Genomic DNA, 19495 nt, shown 5'->3' with positions numbered 1-19495 from the left:
CAGTGTTGGGCGACGAATCTCCGTAAAGTGTAGTTTCTCTATATGGACGTAATGCTCTATGCCATTACGGTAACTCCTGAATGATTGGAGGACTGAGGTAAGATTAAAATAGATCCTTATGCACAGAGAAGTTAATATTCTGTGGCAGTATTGTAGTCTATTACTTGATTATTTAAATTTTATTTGGTCCACATAAAATACTCTAATTTTATACACTTCAGTTTCTTTTTGTCCATAGAACATAATAGTATTTTTAAGAGTTTTGTCTTAAAGATGAGTATTTTTACTGCACCAAAAATACAGTACGTATGGAGAAAAAAATAATATTTTAGCGTTGAGCTCACTGAAGCGGAGTCATTTTACAAAGTGTCATGAAATGGCGTTCCTGTGCTCATAATTTATCCATATTCGTTTCCAGTGTTTCTTAAAATAATATTTACGTATCACATTCATTGTCATTTTTTTTTTATTTACATAAACAATGATGCACAACTGAGCGAGTTGGCTCAGACTGTAGAGTTTGAGACTCGCATTTGGGAGGTCATGGGTTCAAACTCTGTGGCCGCCCAATCTAACTGGGGTTTTTCATGATTTCCCTTAGTCATAAAGGCAAATGCCAGAATGGAAGTTTACATGCCATGATTTATCACCGCCTCAATTACCAATACAATTAACATTAATCAAAATCTATAATCTGTTACGTGAACTTAAGTCATCTACAACACACAAACAGGAACTCAACAAGAGTAAAAATGGCCTACTGGCCATTCAGAAACGTAAGGGGTTTGAGATGATGTCACATTCAACAGATGTGGCACAGAATTTGGAAGACCAACCATCATTATTCACACATCAAGTGAAACTACCTACTGTCAAATTCGATTCATTCAGTGGCGATATAGGAACCTAGCATAGATTTTGGGAACAGTTTGAGACCTCTACAGATTTAAATCCATCATTGTCCGTGATTAATAAATACGCAGAATTTAGAAAGGGAACCTAAACACTTAGTTGATGGTACAGTAAAGCTATCACCAGACACATCTATAAACAAGTAAAGGGGATACTCGTAGTAAGATATGGCAACAAAAATCGTATTATTCAATCCCATTTGGACTATCTGAACAACCTGAAGTCATCCCAGTCAGATAATCCAGATGCACTGAATTTCCTAAACCTGGAATGTGATCATCGTATTGAAACACTTAAAGCTTTAGGAGAGAATATAGAACTCTATGGAAGAGTGTTGACTCTGAAACTGTTACGTGCATTCCCTGCTAAGATATATCGATGCTGGCTCATTCATGTGAAGAGAGAAAAAATACCAGAAGGCAACATCATGAGATTAATGGGATTTCTGGATGAAGAAGTGGAGGGTGCTGTCAGTACCAAAAAGATACAAGGCAATTCGTCATCAGTCGACTTTGGTGAATATATATCCACCGCTGCTACTATTCAAGTAAATACTAAACAGAAGAGGGGTAAATGCAGGAACAACCAGACTCCTATGACATTCTGCGTCTTTTGTGAAAATCGAGGCCACTGGGCACAGAAATGTCAGCAAGTACCAAATCGAGATAACAGATTGAAGAAATTACAGACTGCAAATAGAGACTTCCTTTGTTTAAAACGAGGACATATAATTAAAGATTGCTTCAAGAAAAGCAAGGCTGCTTGCAGAAAATTTAAGAAAGATCATCATGTTTCAATTTGTGACCGAACTGATTTGTTAAATACCTCTGTAGGAAAGACAGTGGTCAAGAATTCAAACTATCTTATCTTCAGACAGCTTTGGTTTGGGTCAAAGGTCCGACACAAACCTCCAAACTCACTAGATGCATTCTGGACCCTGGAAGCCAGTCTAGCTTTATCAGCAAATCTTTAATAGAATCTCTACATTTGAAGATAACTGGTAATAAGGATCTAATGTGACATCATTTGAATCGACGTCTACTGTATCAATGTCCTGAAAATTTGTCAACTTAGATCTGATACGCTTTTCAGAAAGAACAAATAACTGCTTTTGAGAGTTCAAATACTTACTCACCACACCCTACTGTTCCTGAAGATAAAGAAACCTTTGCCTGCATTCACAAATTTGTATTAGCTGATCCGAAGAAAGGTCTGGAAGATCTGCCAAGTGAAATACTTATTGGAGTAGACCATTACTGGAAAATTGTGAAACTGCAACAGCCGATATGCATATCTTCATCACATGTATTGATTCCATCACTATTTGGTTGGATTCTTAGCGGTAGTCGCCCAGATATTGTTGTTACTGACCTTACAGTGGTTCATCATATTTTGCTGAAGGACACAGAATTGTCAGACGACACTACAAGGCATCTATGGCAGTGGTCATCAGCACTCGCTGAAATGGGTAGAGTGCATGGCGGGTAAGGAACTCTGCTCCGTCGTGCACAAGGGATAGAGAGACAGCATACCCATCAGCAGTGACAATTGCATGCTAGAGCTGTGTCTTGTCTGTAGGTAAGAGACGCTAGCCCGAGCGTGTAGTGTTTTGATGACTGCTGATCTATGGGATCTAGAGACTGCAAACATCTGAGAAACACAAAATCGTGTTCCTACTACTGAAGACTCCGCACTTCTCCAAGAACTTCGAAACAACTACAGCACTGAAGACGGAAGAAGAGTAGTTTCACTCCCCAGACAAAAGGACGAGAAAGAAGACTACCAGACTTCCAAGCTGCGAAAAGAGAGCTTATCCAACTGTATGAGATATTACAAATATAAGACTAATGAATATCTTATACATCATGGCATAAAGTGGAAGTTCATAGCACCACAAGTGGCTTGGTGGGAAGGAAGATGGTGGTAACGGATGATAGGTTCCACCAAAAGATGCGTCAGGAAAATAATAGGACGTACACGAACTGATGAAGAAGGACTAAATACAATTCTGATTGGAATTGAAGCCGCTCTCAATTCTCGATCGATCACACAGAATGGTAACAGTTTTGATTTACTAACACCATCTCACTTTATAAATGGTGAAAGATTAACAACCATCCCACACAGACCTGAACCACCTATGAATTCGGACTTACCCAAAGAATTTAGATTAAAACAAAAGATCACAGAACACTTCTGGCAAAGATGGAAGAATGAATATCTTCTCCAACTTCGTACCTACCATGAAGTGAAATGCCCATCAAAGACCAGGCGTCCACACCTATGGAGTAACGGTCAGCGCATCTGGCCGCGAAACCAGGTGGCCCGGGTTCGAATCCCGATCGGGGCAAGTTACCTGGTTGAGGTTTTTTCTGGGGTTTTCCCTCAACCCAATACGAGCAAATGCTGGGCAACTTTCGGTGCTGGACCCTGGGCTCATTTCAGCGGCATTATCACCTTCATATCATTCAGATGCTAAATAACCTAGATGTTGACACAGTGTCGTAAAATAACCCAATAAAAAAAAGACCACGCCAAGACTCAAGGTAGGAGATGTAGTTCTACTTCACGAGGACATCCGGCCATGAAAGATGTGGAAAAGAGCAAGAGTTGAAGAGATGCATCAGGAAGTAGAATCTGCCAACTGGGTACAGCTGGTGATTCTCTTGGAGATCGAGCAGGGTGAGGAGGATGTTGGAGATTGAAACAGGACACACCATCTGTTGTCAATTCTATGATTTAATATTGTATTTGTTTCGATTAATAAAGTTGGCAGTATGTTAGAGTGGAACTAATTGCGAATAACTGGTTTGTTACCTCCCACCCTCCCCTACAGGAGTAGACATATCATGTTTTCCCATAATATATATATATATATTTTTTTTCATCCAATGCCACCAGGTTGTCTTTTCGACATTTCTGGTCTTCTCTCCTGGCCGTGGCTTAATTGTAACCCACTTCTGAGGTTGGGGCGCCTGGAAGGCGGAGTTACATTACCCCAATGATGTGATAGGGTTTTCCCATAATATTAAAACAAACTTTTTTAACAAAACCAGACAAAATATTTTTGCCAGAATTGTACATATCAGCTTCTGCCATAACACTGCAGAATATAACCCTGTAGCCAAAATATAGATTAATCAACAAGTTGTTGGATTAATGTAAGTACACCTTCATAAAACTAGAACAGACTGGACAGACTTAACCCTGATTGCTGATGGTAATGAAAATAAAAAGCTCACAATGTTTTTACACTCTTGTTTAAGGAAAAATTAAGACTAAAATAATTTGAGCAAACTCGAGTTAATCAAGTACAGCTGTTTTTGAATAAAAATTATTATATTTCTTAAGCATACCTTCCGAATGTAGATACCAATATGAACTGCTAGTAGATCATCAAATAGTACAAAAGAAAAGCTGTATACAAACAGATGAAAATCATGAGACCATTTTCTCGGTATAAGGACTGTTGGAAACGTGTTTTCGTGTGAAAAACTTAAAATAATTTTTTACAGTATCAGAATACTTTCTCCTTGTATAATGAGAAAGTAAAAATCTTATAACTTGACCAGTTCTTTAGATTCAAAAACAGTTTTTTTGAAGTGTAACCCCATTTCTTGTATGACAAATTGCTTGTGGCATACTGACTCACTACTAGTTCTTCCGAAATATCCAACTTAAATGTAGGTAAGTATATTCGCCTTCTTACCAAAAGAAAACTGCAAAGATTCGCCTTCTTACCAAAAGAAAACTGCAAAGTACTAATGCTTTTTGTGTACTTAATGTTTGAGACATTTTTTGAGGGAGGAGGGAAGAGTAAATTCTATTAGATGTAATCTTTTTTGTCAGTTTCTTACAATTAAATGCAGGGAAATCATTACAATGAAATTAAATGAACTATAAAATTACAACTAAGGACATTCGAGTATTCTAAATGTATTAAAATTTCATTAAAAAAATATTACAGTTCTCACTGTTAATATGTGAAGATTTTTATGGTATGAATATTTCAGTAAAACTGAATATGGTTTTGAGTATTCTCTGTAATCTGTTATTTTACACAACTAAAGATCAGTAAAATAAATTTGAGACTGAATTGATTTATAGGGGTTTGCTGAGGTCTGTAACTTTCATATGCATATGTTAAAATACTACATCACTTCGAGCGAAAATTTATCTTCTACACTAATAATAGTACAAGGCTTCTATTATATGTACTGTTGTGCCCAGGGATTATGATAAGCAATCATAACTTTGTTATAACCATAAGCAATATATTTTCACTTTATTTTAAAGTAACGAAATCGTATTATTAATACATGCATACATGCTTTACATGCGAAAGAGCTCGCTTCCTGTTTCGACAGAGTACAGATGACAGTTTAGTTAACGTCAGCACAGTCCAGTCCTTGAACAAGGTAGGCATGCGTACGTTTGCATTTTTACTCGTAGCAAGAAGTTAGTCTTAGTAACAGCTGACACATAGCGAAAGATACATATTTTATGCAGCATCTCTCGCGAGACATTTTAATTGGCGAGGATTCCGCAACTCTGGATTTCCATTGGTCAAGTCAAAAACAGATTCAATCGTGAAAGTTCCTTAAATCCATATTATTTTAAGTAACGACCATAAACGCCGATTTGAAAGAATGGTTAAGAATCAGAAGCGTGGTGTTTAGTGAATGCAATACCGTCTTTTTAGAAGATTCGCGGGTAAAATGGCGTCACTCTGTTACGTCACAAAGGACGCGGTTCGAGAATTTATAAAAGGACATGAAACGTCGAAAATGCGGTCATTAGTTATTGGTCAAGACAGCGGTCATGGAGTAGCGCTTGAATCTTCCCGACGTCCAGGAAGAAATCCAGAATATGGCATTAACTGGGAACAGTATTAGGGTTCGCCCTACTATCTATTGTAAGTAAAATCATCAGATCATTCTTTAAACTTTTCATTTAACTAGTTATCTTGGTACTTCAGAATAAATAGAAATTTTCATACTTTCCAAATCGTTCAATACTCAATATTTTACTTGTAGTAAATTCATATTTTTATTAATAAACTTAGTAATAGTGAATTTCTACACTTGTGGTTATTTCGAAAGCCTGAGATCACATTCTAGTAGGAATCCCTCCTATACATAAGAAAGAACAGTTTATAAAGTATAACGCAGTGTCTGATTCGTTTGTGTTATCTTGATAGAGATTATAACTCGCGATTATCTCAAAGATACGCCATCCGCCCTTGTTGTGGCAAGCGGCACGACAAAACACTGGTGTCAGATATGATAGAGTTTAACAATGGTATAATAAATATTGGTGTCAGAATTAGTATAACAAAAATTGGTGTCAGAAATGGGCACAACAGTACTGATCACTGGCATGGTGTTTTGCTTCTTGACGGCTGGGCATGTTGCAGCTAGCCACGCTCGTACAATAACTCCACGGTATTTTGCTTCTTGGTAAATGGGCATGTTGCAGCTGACCACACTCATATCCTGCTATTTAAAACATGTATAAAATCGTACTTTATAGAAGATGCTGGAAATATCGTTCTCCCTTGGCTAAGCAGGCATTGTATCAGGAAAACACATTCTGATTGACACGATTAAGTTTGGCTACTGTAATGTTTCCAATTTCATTTGTTCTACCAGTATATACAATATTTAACCTCACAATAATTTATTAAAATGCTCAATTTAAGATTAATGAAGGGTAGACAAAATGTGTGGTTTTTTTCATCAGAGATTGAAGGTTTAGTCGACTCACAGCTCATGTTTTTTTTTCAGACGAAGCATGATTCCACCTGACTGGTCATGTAAACAATCAAAACACTCGCTATTGGTGTTCTGAAAATCCACATCATGTACAAGAAATCCCTCTTCATGATTGGAATGTTGGAGTTTGGTGTGCTGTTAGTGCAAGACAAATAATAATTGGTCCGATTTTTTAAAAATAGAACACACTTTGTCTACTGTTCATTGTTCTTAAATTGAGGATTTTAATTATTGTGAGGTTAAATATTGTATATACTGTAGAACAAATGAAATCAGAAACATTACAGTGACCGAATTTAATCGTGTCAATCAAAACGTGTTTTCCCAATACAACGCCTGTTTTAGCCAAGACAGGACATTTCCAGGATATTCTATAAGATACGATTTTATACACATTTTAAGTAGTGGGGTTAACGTACAAGTGCGACTGGCTGTGACATGCCCAGCTGCTGAGAAACAAAACACTGTAGGGTTAACATACAAGTGTGGCTGACTGCAACATGCCCAGCCACCAAGAAGAAAAACACCATGCCAGCTGTTGAAGCCCTGTATGTGTTTGTTTTTATGGAAATGAGCTTAGATTTTATTCTTATAAATCATGATACATTAAAATTAATCCACAGATATTCATCAGCTTACACATTGTGTATCTGAGTAACTTAAAATGAGCATACAAATTATTTATAAAGCTTACTTACTTACATATGGCTTTTAAGGAACCCGTAGATTCATTGCCGCCCTCACATAAGCCCGCCATCGGTCCCTATCCTGTGCAAGATTAATCCACTCTCTCTCATCATATCCCATCTCCCTTAAATCCATTTTAATATTATCCTCCCATCTACGTCTCGGCCTCCCCAAAGGTCTTTTTCCTTCCGGCCTCCCAACTAACACTCTATATGCATTTCTGGATTCGCCTATATGTACTACATGTCCTGCCCATCTCAAACGTCTGGATTACAATACAATGCGTGAAGTTCTGTGTTGTATAACTTTCTCCATTCTCTTGTAACTTCATCCCTCTTAACCTCAAATATTTTCCTAAGAACCTTATTCTCAAACACCTTAATCTCTGTTCCTCTCTCAAAGTAAGAGTCCAAGTTTTACAACCATACAGAACAACCGGTAATATAACTGTTTTATAAATTCTAACTTTCAGACTTTTTGACAGCAGACTAGATGACAAAAGCTTCTCAACCGAATAATAACACGCATTTCCCATATTTATTCTGTGTTTAATTTCCTCCCGAGTGTCATTTATATTTGTTGCTGTTGCTCCAAGATATTTGAATTTTTCCACCTTTTCGAAGGATAAATCTCCAATTTTTCTATTTCCATTTCGTACAATATTCTGGTCACGAGACATAATCATATACTTTCCTTTTCGGGATTTACTTCCAAACATATAGCTTTATAAAGCTATCTTCATTAACGCAATACTCTTCATTTGATAATTGTATCTCGTTATTAGCAAATGAACTCCTGTTATAGTAAAATTATTAAGAAAGGAACACATTAAATTTATTATATAGAATCATGTTCTTGAGTACACAAACTGGGAAGATGTCAAAATTTAAGAAAGCATACGTAGTTTTTTTTTAATAACTAGAATGTTTTCTGAAGTTTTATATAATTTAAGCTAAGGTAAAGAAAGATGGATCTGGTAATTGCACAAATGAAAACTGGAATGCTGTAAGTTTATACAATCTTATTCCACCAGATGTATGTCATTCTACCAGACAGTTCCTCTCGTAGGAAATATTAGTAGTTCTGATTAATAGTCTTGAAGTATAACAATCATTTCTCCTGGTTTAATCTAAGTATTTTCCACTATAACATAATGGAAAGCTTCGAACCTGCTTCAGTGGTTTAAATTTGTTCCCTCTCACGAATTGTTTATGAAGTGTTGGTTGGTGCCTAGATGTAAAATCCCTTAACATTCTAAAACAATCAGGTCCCATGTCTCATGTCAATGTAATCATAAATATAGACTTTCCATTAAGTTGAGTAAACCGTTTAAATATTTTCTAATACTTACTACAAATTATCTAATCTATGTATTCGTAAAGAACCTTATGTTGCGAATGTTAACATGGTACTGGTTTCATGTACTACTCACAAGCAAATTGTCTGACTGGTCGCAGTAAAGCTTCAGGAACTATGGGGTCATCACGTGCATTGATGAAAATCATAGGTGTATTAATGTCTTGTAAATAGTTGACACAACTGCTCCACTGATAGAGTTCAGACACAGACTTGAAGTTATGCACCTTCCTGCACATTGAAACATCGTGTTAAGCACAGAAGAGACTACAGAAGTTTTCTTAATCTATTATACACACAGTGATGTACACACCTTGTGTAGGCATCATCCAGTTCGGGAAGGGTGGCTGCAGCTATGATTTCCCTCTCTTTCAAGTTGTATCGCCGTTTCACATCGTCATGAAGAAGAATATGTCGATGTCGAAGGATAATTGATTTCATGCTCTCTGTCATCACATACAGGTAAAATCTACGAAAATTTTGCCAATTAAGCAGCCATTTTGTACCCCTGAAAAATGTATTAAAAAGTAAGTATCCTACGTAAGATTTAGGTTGGGGGAATTAGTTTGATTTTATTTATTCATTTATTTAATGTCACCATCTGCATTTAAGAACTGAATTACTTGGCCAGATCCAAACCTAAGCCTATGACAGCACGAACAAAGTAATGGGAGGACTCCTTTGTTACATAGTCAGTATAACACAAGACGACCATTTCAGAAAATTACAAAGGATTTCATTCAGTTTCTTGGCGGGAATTGAATTATCGATTTGCTGGATTTGTAGTCAGAAATGCTGATACTTGAGCTTTATTAGCTTATTTAATGATCATCTTTAACTGACAATATTATTCAGCGTTATTGGGAGATAATCAAAATGAAGCAAAGATGAAATGATAAGACAGTAAAAATTACTTCTTTATCACAAATATGAGACTGTACAGAGAATGGAATCCTATTCAAAATAGTGCACTATTCATTGTTATGTTACTTTTTCATTCCTATGTTTTAGCGAGACCATTCTTGGGGAAAATGTAACTTCCACAGTATCCACTAGGTGGCGAATGAAAGATCACGTCAGATATGAAAGGATGATTCAAATAACCAACAAGAATTCATCAATTTACAGGAAGACAAATTTCTGGGGGTTTAAAATGTTAGGACACACACTCCCCATGCATCTGTCTGGGTAGAATGGCTAAAATCTCAACAGTGTCCAGAAAAGTATGATAGATGGCTACCACTTCTCACTGAGATTATACATAAGAGTGGGGCCTAAAGCTCTGAGGTAACAGCTATATTATCAATAAAATCAGAAAAAGACCAGCCATCCCTCTAAGGTATTGAAGATTTACAATCTACAAATCAGATGCAAACTGGTAACTTTATCTATGCATCAATCTATTGGAGAGAGGGTGGGAGGAGGAGGATGAAGAAAATGAAGGAAAAAAATTGCTTTACCCAAAAATCTACAAATGCCAAAAACCAAAAATACAAATGAATTTTTCATACAGAATAGCTGGAAATACATTTCCATAACAAACAGATAAAAAAATCAATGCCTGCATATGATGTACAATTTTAATGTAGAATCTGCAATATTATACTTGTTTATTAAAATGCACTCTCATGGCCTGGGAAATATTAATTACTGTATTTAATTATGGGTAACATATTTCATTCTTAACAAAAAAAAGTAAAAAACATGACTGCTTTATATTCCACAAATTCATGTCTAATATACAATAATAGGCCTAACATACATTACAATGACACAATCTCTCTCTCTCTCTGTTGTTGAAATTTAAGAACAATTTTTTGGTATATTTAAGCAGTTGGTTTGATCTCAATTTTATTTTTACTTTACACAATTTATACTTCATACAAAGAGACCACTTCCAACAGAACACTAATAATGATAAAAAAATAATACAGTTTCTGTATTTTCTGTTATGACATCCAAGTCTCAATATTATTTATATTAATGAAACACCCTACTATCGTAAAAAATATTCTAATTCTGCTCTTTATGAAATATCTTGTGACTACCCTTGAAAGAAAGCGTGTACTTTGCAAATTTCCATTAAGTATAATTCTAATCCTGATCCATCACACATTTCTGACATACAGTAGCAGCAATAAAAGGAATCAGCCTAAGTCAATACTTACTCAATGGCGCAATAGCCTTGGCATATGGATATTCCTCCAATGATATTAGGCGATCTGCACCGGTCAGCTTCACCCATGTATTTTGTGACTAGATTTCCTCCCAAGCTGAATCCGATGCAGACAATATAGGTATTTGGATGCTTCTCAAGAATATGAGATAGCATTTCACTGAAGTCTCCTGTATGACCTATGAATATGAAATTCTAGTATTAATATTATTACACTTAAAAGATTGCATTATGTGTCTAGGTTTACAATTGAGGGGTTGGGTGCAAGAAAGGCACTTCTCTCAAATGCAAGTTTCGAGAAAATTGATGTTGAAAGTTCAAACCGTAATAATATTACCTATGCATGCCTTCACATTTTGGTTATTCCTGACCTCTACGATCACAGTATTGAACTATAACTTGGTGAACATATGCATAACAGATCAGAGATCACAATAAAGCGTTTTACTCAAAAAGAGCACATCCTCTAAAATGCCCTTCTTGCACCCAGCCCCTCAATTATTATGTGTCATTTATTACTACCACTACTGTCATCATCATCGACATATCATATTTACAGTATAAGCAAAAGCATATTAGTTTTAACAGCATATGCACAAGAGGAACTTTAAACTAGCACAATTTAACTGTAACAAATAAAAATAATAGCTGAAATTCTACAGTGCACATATTTATATAATAAGGGAAAGTTGCATGCCTTGAGTACTTTGCATGTAGTACGCAAATTTAAATATTTTTATCTTTATTATAATTTTTTAAATTATGTAACTGAATATATTAAATTATGTAATATTTTTTACAAAATAATAGTGACTTTTTTTTAAAATAAGTTGACAGTGAAGTTTTCCCTGAAGTAACAACGAGAATTTGATTAATCTGATAGTTAAGAGTTGGCAATATTGCACCATGCATGAATAAAGAGAATGAGAAACCAGTATTAGTTATGAGATCATCAATGACTTGTCTGCAGTTCTGTTATGTAGTGTAACAAATATGCCAAAGGAAGAGTAGTAAAACTGCAGTATACAGAGGTCCTTTGCATTTGTATCAGTTTCATTAACAAAATACACAAAATAAAAGCTATATGAGGGTGTACGAGAGAAATGTACATATCTTCCTCGATTGTAATTATCCTTTTTTCACAGAGCAAAGCTTTCAAAATGTTCAAAATTTCAAAAAACATACGACAAAAAGTAGTGTGACTAGCCAAAATAAAAATGTAACACACAAGGTGTGGGCATGAAATACTAGAAAATAAGATAATTGGTTTGTATCATACATCAAGAATACTTAATTGTATCGTCTAAGTCAGAGGTTCTCAATCTTGTTCAATGACATACCACTATTTTTAATTTAGGGCATTAGCTGTACCACTGATCAAATGTATAATGGCAAATCGTCAAGTATCTCTCCCAGGATCATAATAAACGTTTCTATGCTCCAATACCAATAACTGATTGTTTTATTTTGACGTGTTTACTTAAAAAACAGTCACTATTTGAATTTATTTAATGGTGTGTTCCATAAAATACACAGAAAACAGGTATATATGTTTATATTTTATGATAATTTATATTTTTATTTCACACTTTAAGTACCACCCAGCAGTGGTTCATGTACCACCAATAATAAGCGTACCATAGGTTGAGAACCTCTGGTCTAAGTAAACATTTCGATAGTTCTCTTCATAACTTCCTCAAAGTAAAGAAAACCTATTAAAACCTTAATAAATTTATCGAATTTGCTGTCATATTATACAAGAACTGTGTAAACGTAATTTACTTCATACTATATAACGTTACATAATTAAATGCGAACTGATCAAATCAAACCTCACCTAACTGCTGCTAATTAAAACTAATGGGAGTGGACCAAACCTAACTAAACAAACAAAAGATAACTTTAGAACTAATCTAAAGAAACTAAAACTGATCTAAATAAACCAAACAAAACCTAACCTAAAAAATTAGATTAATGTCAACAAATCAAAATTAACCTAAAGAAACTAAAATTAATCTTAGAAAATTTAACCAAACCCGAAGTAACCTAAAATCACTAAATCAGCAAACCAAACCATAAATAATTTATATAAATTGAAACTATTTAAGATAACCAAAGCTACCCAAAATGACTAGTAGTATAATCTAAGGAAACAAAAACTAATCCGAATACATTAAAACTAGACTAAAGAAATAAAAACTTATGTGAGAGAATCAAACCTAGCATAAAGTGGCAAGAAATAAACTGAAACTAACCTAATAAAATGTCCTTGCAGTGGCTCACTGGTCAGACTTTCAGCCTATCATGCAGGCAGTTCAGGTTCAATCTCTGTCAAGCCTGGGATTTTTCAATGAAAAATCTGTAGTGACGCTTGTGGTGGACAAGGTCGTAGTTGGGTTTTTCTCGGGGTTCTCCCGTTTCCCCATATTAGGCATCTACATCATTCTGTCAACATTTCTCCATTTCATTATGATTCCATAGCATTGCCTGAATGCCAGCTGGTGATGCATAGAGGGGGTTGGTCTAGGGTCGGGGGGAGTTGCCTGCTCGAAATCTGGATATGCACTTAGCTTGAGGGTTAACGGAATAGATCTTGAAAGGTCGCAGTGCTGGGTCGTAGTGCCCCCCTCCCGAAATTCCATTCCATTCCAACCTAATAAAATCAAAACTAGAATAAACAAATCAAAATTAACCCAAACAAACCAAAACCTAAAGAAAGTGAAACTAATGTAAGCAAACCAAAGCTGTCGTAATACAATTAAAACTAATCTGAGCAAAAAGGCCTAACAACTTAAACTAACCTAAATACAGGCCTAACAACTTAAACTAACCTAAATAAATCATTCAAATGTTGCTGCCTCAGAGAATGACACAGTAACAGCAGGTGAGTGCAAAAAACGCAGTCGCCTGAATTATAGCCTTGCCTGTTATACTGTATATGCAAATATTGTTCAAATTTACTAAATCAAGTTTCAACAGTGACGGTGCCAGGATTTCACAGTTGGGGTACGGGTACTATATAAAGTAGCTTTCTACAATCTTCCTTTATTAAAGGGTTGCCATAAGGACAAAGTGTTATAAAACAATTAAATTTAGTGAAATGTAAAATGTTTCTTTACAAACTAAAATAATATGTTTACAATTTTTAAATTATACATATCACAATCTTCAATCTTAAATAAAACACATTTGTTAAATCCATACAGATGATTTCTCAAAATTGAAAGAGATCCCTTAATAGCGATAATGACCAATCATTATCTAATCCCATTCAAGTCCAGAAACTATAAAAAAAATTTTGGAATGGTTTCCTGTCACTTCAAATTGTCTCGACTGTATTTTAGTTTGTAATAATCGATTGTGGGGTAATATATAGCTTTTTCCTCAAAATTGACCTCTTCTGGCTGGCCACTATGAGACTCAAACCGGACTGTAGGGTCCAGGATTACTCCGGATTTGGAGTTTGGTTTAAACACCAAGTACTGCCATTTGTGGCCATAATCCCTCAGAGCTTGAGCCATCTTGTCCCGAATGCGATGGTGCCTACTATTGTGCAGTATCTCCCATATGGACAGGCACCCAAGACATAAGTAAGAGTTTTGTGCTCTCTGTGACAACGCCTACAGAGGATACTGTCAGGGAATGCACTGCAGACACACCTGCTGTCATTCTAATTGCTTCTGTCCATTCAAAGTACGATAAGCCCTTATGATTACGAATCCACTTGCTTGCTGGTGTAAAATTCCCCATACAGTGTGACGTCTTTATGAGGAAGTTAGTTCCACAAACTATTTCTTGTTCTCTTAGTTGTCGTCTAACTCTTCTTGCATCAGGTAGAAGGTTGCGAGAATTGAGATTGGTGGTGGTAAGTTGGATACTATAAAATATATTTAAGGTCGAAATTTCACAATGGTTGTTTAGAAAATTACAACACACTTACACATATAAATAATATTTAAAACGAAAATGTACCTTATTCTTTTATGTTCCTGAATCAGTAGACAAAACAATAAGCAGCATCTTTCACTACATTATATTCCAGCCCAGCATAAGATTTGTACCAATCCGCCTGAAAACACCTCTTTTCAAGATTGTATTCTCTTTTGAGGAACACTTTTAAGATAGACTGTCGAATTCTAACTGAAACACTGTCACAATGTCACAAGGTAATGCCAATTCACGAATATTCAACATCACTCTTCGTGAAATGATTATCGAATTCTTAAACACTTTTAGATTCAGAGATCTCAAGTGATTGAAGCCTAAAATATAACGTTTCCTACCAGGGACCAATATTTCAAAGATGCTTATTAGAGATTATTTTTCATTTTCAGGAAGAATGAACCTATCTAATCAAAAATTTACTTCACTTTACCACAATGAATATTTTATTCCATTAGACCTATTTAAAATGTTTCGTTAAAAATGTGATATGTTGATTTTTGTAGTTCTCATCTAAGACCACTCTAAAGAATAAAGTGCAACTTCTAACAATTAAACGATAGATAAGCTGTGTATTGTACGTTGTTGCAAAGCAATAATGCGATAATAATGATTTAAGATTATCGTACATTTTGTAGACTGCAGTTTTATTGATACACATTATGTATACCGTGGCCTGCTGAAGTGGTGTGCAACTAGAAAAATGGGTCACTGTCCTGCCATTTATCCGCAATATGCGGAACCCGAATCACGTAAAAAGAGAGAGAGAGGGGGGGAGAAAGAGAAGGAGAGACGGAGATAGAGAGGGAGGGAGGGAGGGAGAGGGGAGGGGAGGGAGAGAGGGGGAGGGAGGGAGGGGGAGGGGGAGGGGAGAGAGAGGGGGAGAGAGAGACACACACACAAACACACACAGTTTTTGCAGTTCAGTACATTGTTGCAACAATCGTAAATAGACCATTCTTGACAGTGTTGTATCAATACTACCAATTCAGTCGCCTCTGTGCTTTTCAAGTGATAATTTCGTTCAGTTCCTTGAGCTACTCTTATGCGAACGTGATCTGGCTCTATCAGGGGCTGAGGCAATATGACCAACCTGTCAGCCAACGACGACAGGAAGGGCTTGGGGCTTATCAGGCTACTCGTCTGCGAAACGGGACCTGGCTCTATCAGGGGCTGAAGCAGGATGGCACACCTGCCACCTTCGAATTCACAAATGCCACTCAGGCCACCTGTCTGACTTGGACAATCATCGCATATAAGGACGCACAAAGGGCCAAAGTGTGCCTAAGTGTATGGACCCGTCCTGGGTTCAGCCCTTGTAAAGCCAAGTCAAGCCAAGGTTATTTCGGAGTGCTGAAGGTGATGCGAGGATTCCAGAAGGGGTGCACAAGCCCACCCTCAACTCCTCCTGGTGCCACCCCTGAGTTTCAACAATGATAATATAATAATTTGTAAAATGAGTGTTGAAGATTTTTAAATCAGTTATTTAACGATGCTATATCAACTGCGATGTTACCTAGCATTAGTGCAATTGGCAAGACGGCATTTTTTCAAAATGAGACTGAGGATTCACCATACATTACCTAACATTCGAATTGCTGTTGGAAAAAGTGTCGGGAAAACTTTAACCAGATAATCAACCAAACAAGATTCTCAACAACGCCTGAACACAGATTTGAATGAGCAGACCAACTCCTGAGTCACATCTGTGACCATCACGAATGTGATACATACTTTATAATTATAAGTTTTATGCTTTTCGTAACAATTTAGTTGCAATATATCATGTTGCAAATGATATTACTTAAGAATATACTATAGTTAATTATAATAACGACTTTTTTTTAGTGTTAATATGAAAAACTAGTGGTATATAAATCTAGTTGGCTAGTTTCGACTTTTGTTTCAGACATCCTCAGAACTTGTGAGGTCCTTGTTTATTCAGATTTCTGTGATTATTTTTGGTAGTGTGGAGTCAAAGAACCCTCAGCAAAACAACTGAAGAAACCGGAAGAAGCAAGGACGAGCTACTGAGGATAACTGAAACGAAAGTCGAAATTAGTCAACTAGGTAATAATAACATTTAGTTTTTCATATTAACACTAGAAAATCGTTATTATAATGTACTATATTCTGAAGTGATACAAAGTTTTAAAAGTGTGTAATCAAGATGTATGATATTACGTTTATAGCTAATTTTCTTGAACTGCAATTTTAAAGACACACAAAGAATCCCAAAAGTACGATATTTGGTTGCTGTCTTGGTAGCTCAGTTCGCAGAGTACTGATTTATGACGTCTGCGGACTTGGGTTCGAATCCCGACGACGGCAGAATCGTATTGATGCTGGATAAAATTAAGGTTCCTGAGGGATTTATTCGGAGTTCTCCATTTATCTCCATCATTCCATCATCACACTCCATTTCAATATTCACCATTGCCACTACCATCATCATTATTTCAATAGTATTATCAAAAACTGCTTGGAATGGTGTAGCATTGTGGCTGGCATACAGATGGCATCAGTCTGAGAAGACGTATTATATTTATGTGGGTGGGGGGGGGGGGTGGAAGGGCATTCTAGTGGAACACCACAGGAGCTGAAGACGTACGGGCTGAATCGAAAGATAGCACCACACAGGTGAGTCACCATATCTATAAAAGAGTGACTGACTGGACTTCAAAAATCAATGCCAGTACAGAAGCAGTAAAGCACAAGTTCAGTAGAGGTTGCAGTGTTAGCCTTTGGGGCCCTCCTCCGTATCAAATAAAATGTTTGCCATAAATAGATATATTGTTGCTGCGCCTCAAAGATCTGCTATGTGCATTCAACCTTTAAGAGCCGAGCTACCACTATAGTGAAAAACTAGTATTATGGTCATATGGTGATATATGTTATAAATTGTATATTATATATAAAATACGTTGATATTATTTAATTTTATATAGCATTAAGGCCATTGCACTTGCTTAAAATAATTGAAACACATTTTTTTGTAATGTTTTTTTCTTAAATAAGGAGCAAAATCATTTCAACTGCAGTCACTGAAACCCTGTCAGCTTCCATGCGTACCATTACACCGATTGTTTTACATGGCCCTCCCCATTCTTTACCACAGGCTGAATTGACTGCAGTGGCAGTGGCCGGGACGCGAACCTGCGATCTTAGGCACGATATCCTGGCCGGACATACCTATCTTGTTTGCCTTAAACCACTCGGCTAATGAACCCAACACGAATTTACTCGATTATGCAGGTATACGAACTCTTGCTTAAGAGTTAGAAATTTGCGTGCAATAGTGGTATAAGTTTTCCGGCTTCTAAAGGTTAAACAGATTTCTAAGGAGAAAGAAAAAAACATTATCACTTTTAATTCCCTTGATTTTCAAAGTTACTTTCGGTATATTTTCATCATTTTTCATGTAATGATAGAAATTATACCGAAAGTAGTTTTAAAAATCAAGGAAATTAAAAGTTATGTTTTTTTCTTTCTTTTGAAAAATCTGTTTAAATACACATAGCGGATTTTAGAGGTGCAGCGATGATATGTATAATTTTGTATAAATTTATACAAAACAGCTATACATATATTATAGTCATTTCTCGTATTGTTTTTCTAGTTCCGAAAATTGGTATTTAAAACTGATGATATAATAATAATAATAATAATAATAATAATAATAATAATAATAATAATAATAATAATAATAATGTACACAACAACTCAAAGGGCCAAAGCCTATTAGTCAACTACAGATCTCAAGTTCACATGCCTCAGCAGAGGTGAAAAATCATCCAACAAATACAGAAGTAATGTGTAGTTAAATTATTATTCTTCAGCCGTCTTGCAGAACTTTATTTAGATACCTACTGTAACTACCCAAATTCATCATGAAGCAAGATGGGCACTGATCCGATACTGGCCGAAATTTCATTAAACAATTCGTAGAAATAGGCAGGAAACAAATAGGATACAGAAATATCACAGCACTTCATCAGACTAATCAGATGTAACAAAAATAGAAAGACTAAACATTCTCAATGTTGGTATGGTAGAAGCTAAAAAAAATAAAATAAAATATATCCATTGTTGGTGCATTACATGAATAGTAACATACAAGCATAACAATAAGTGGTCAATGAGTTCGCTATCATGCTTAAAATAAGTTGAAATAACTTGAAACTCTAGACGTAACATAGGTTACATCAGTTACTGGGGGGAGGGGGGGGTATTTTTTGGCAATCTTGAAAGATTTTCGTATTTTAATAAAAGTACCAGTGAAAACAATTAAATAATAACACAATAACACAGAAGGATTCATAACTGGCAATACATTATTTTCATATTTTTAATATTCTCCACAGATACACACCATGCATAGCGTGGCCCATCAAAGTGGTGTAGGCTACCACTTGAAAATGGTCACAGTCCTCTCATCTGTCCGTAATATGCGGAAACCGAATCATGCAAGTGAAGTGTGCATTAGATACATACACACAATATTTTTAATATGTCAATTACAACATATTTAAAATATAATTTTTTAAGAAAGTGGCCACAAAGTACTTCTCCCCCTCCCTGTTGGTATTTCTAGGGTCAAGCAGTGGGATTGCACATTGCTCCACATGAGTAGGACTGTTACAACTTC

General features: G+C 35.9%; 1 protein-coding gene across 3 annotated transcripts in view; it reads right to left on the bottom strand.

Annotated features, from left to right (window-relative positions):
* Positions 1-19495, bottom strand: part of Hydr2 (abhydrolase domain-containing protein 2) — a 54602-nt gene that overhangs the window by 10220 nt on the left and 24887 nt on the right. For all 3 annotated transcript variants that reach the window (XR_011333209.1, XM_069831608.1, XM_069831595.1), the window contains 3 exons: positions 10898-11084; positions 9043-9237; positions 8806-8960 (listed from right to left, as the gene is read on the bottom strand). Coding sequence is in view for 2 of the 3 variants with exons in the window: in XM_069831608.1 (XP_069687709.1) it covers positions 8806-8960; positions 9043-9237; positions 10898-11084 (537 nt within the window). In the remaining variant the exon portion in view is untranslated. The remainder of the gene's footprint in view (positions 1-8805; positions 8961-9042; positions 9238-10897; positions 11085-19495) is intronic.

Source organism: Periplaneta americana, chromosome 1 (assembly GCF_040183065.1).
Source record: "Periplaneta americana isolate PAMFEO1 chromosome 1, P.americana_PAMFEO1_priV1, whole genome shotgun sequence".
In the NCBI taxonomy this organism is placed as follows: domain Eukaryota; kingdom Metazoa; phylum Arthropoda; class Insecta; order Blattodea; family Blattidae; genus Periplaneta; species Periplaneta americana.
This window is presented reverse-complemented; position numbering and strand designations above follow the sequence as displayed.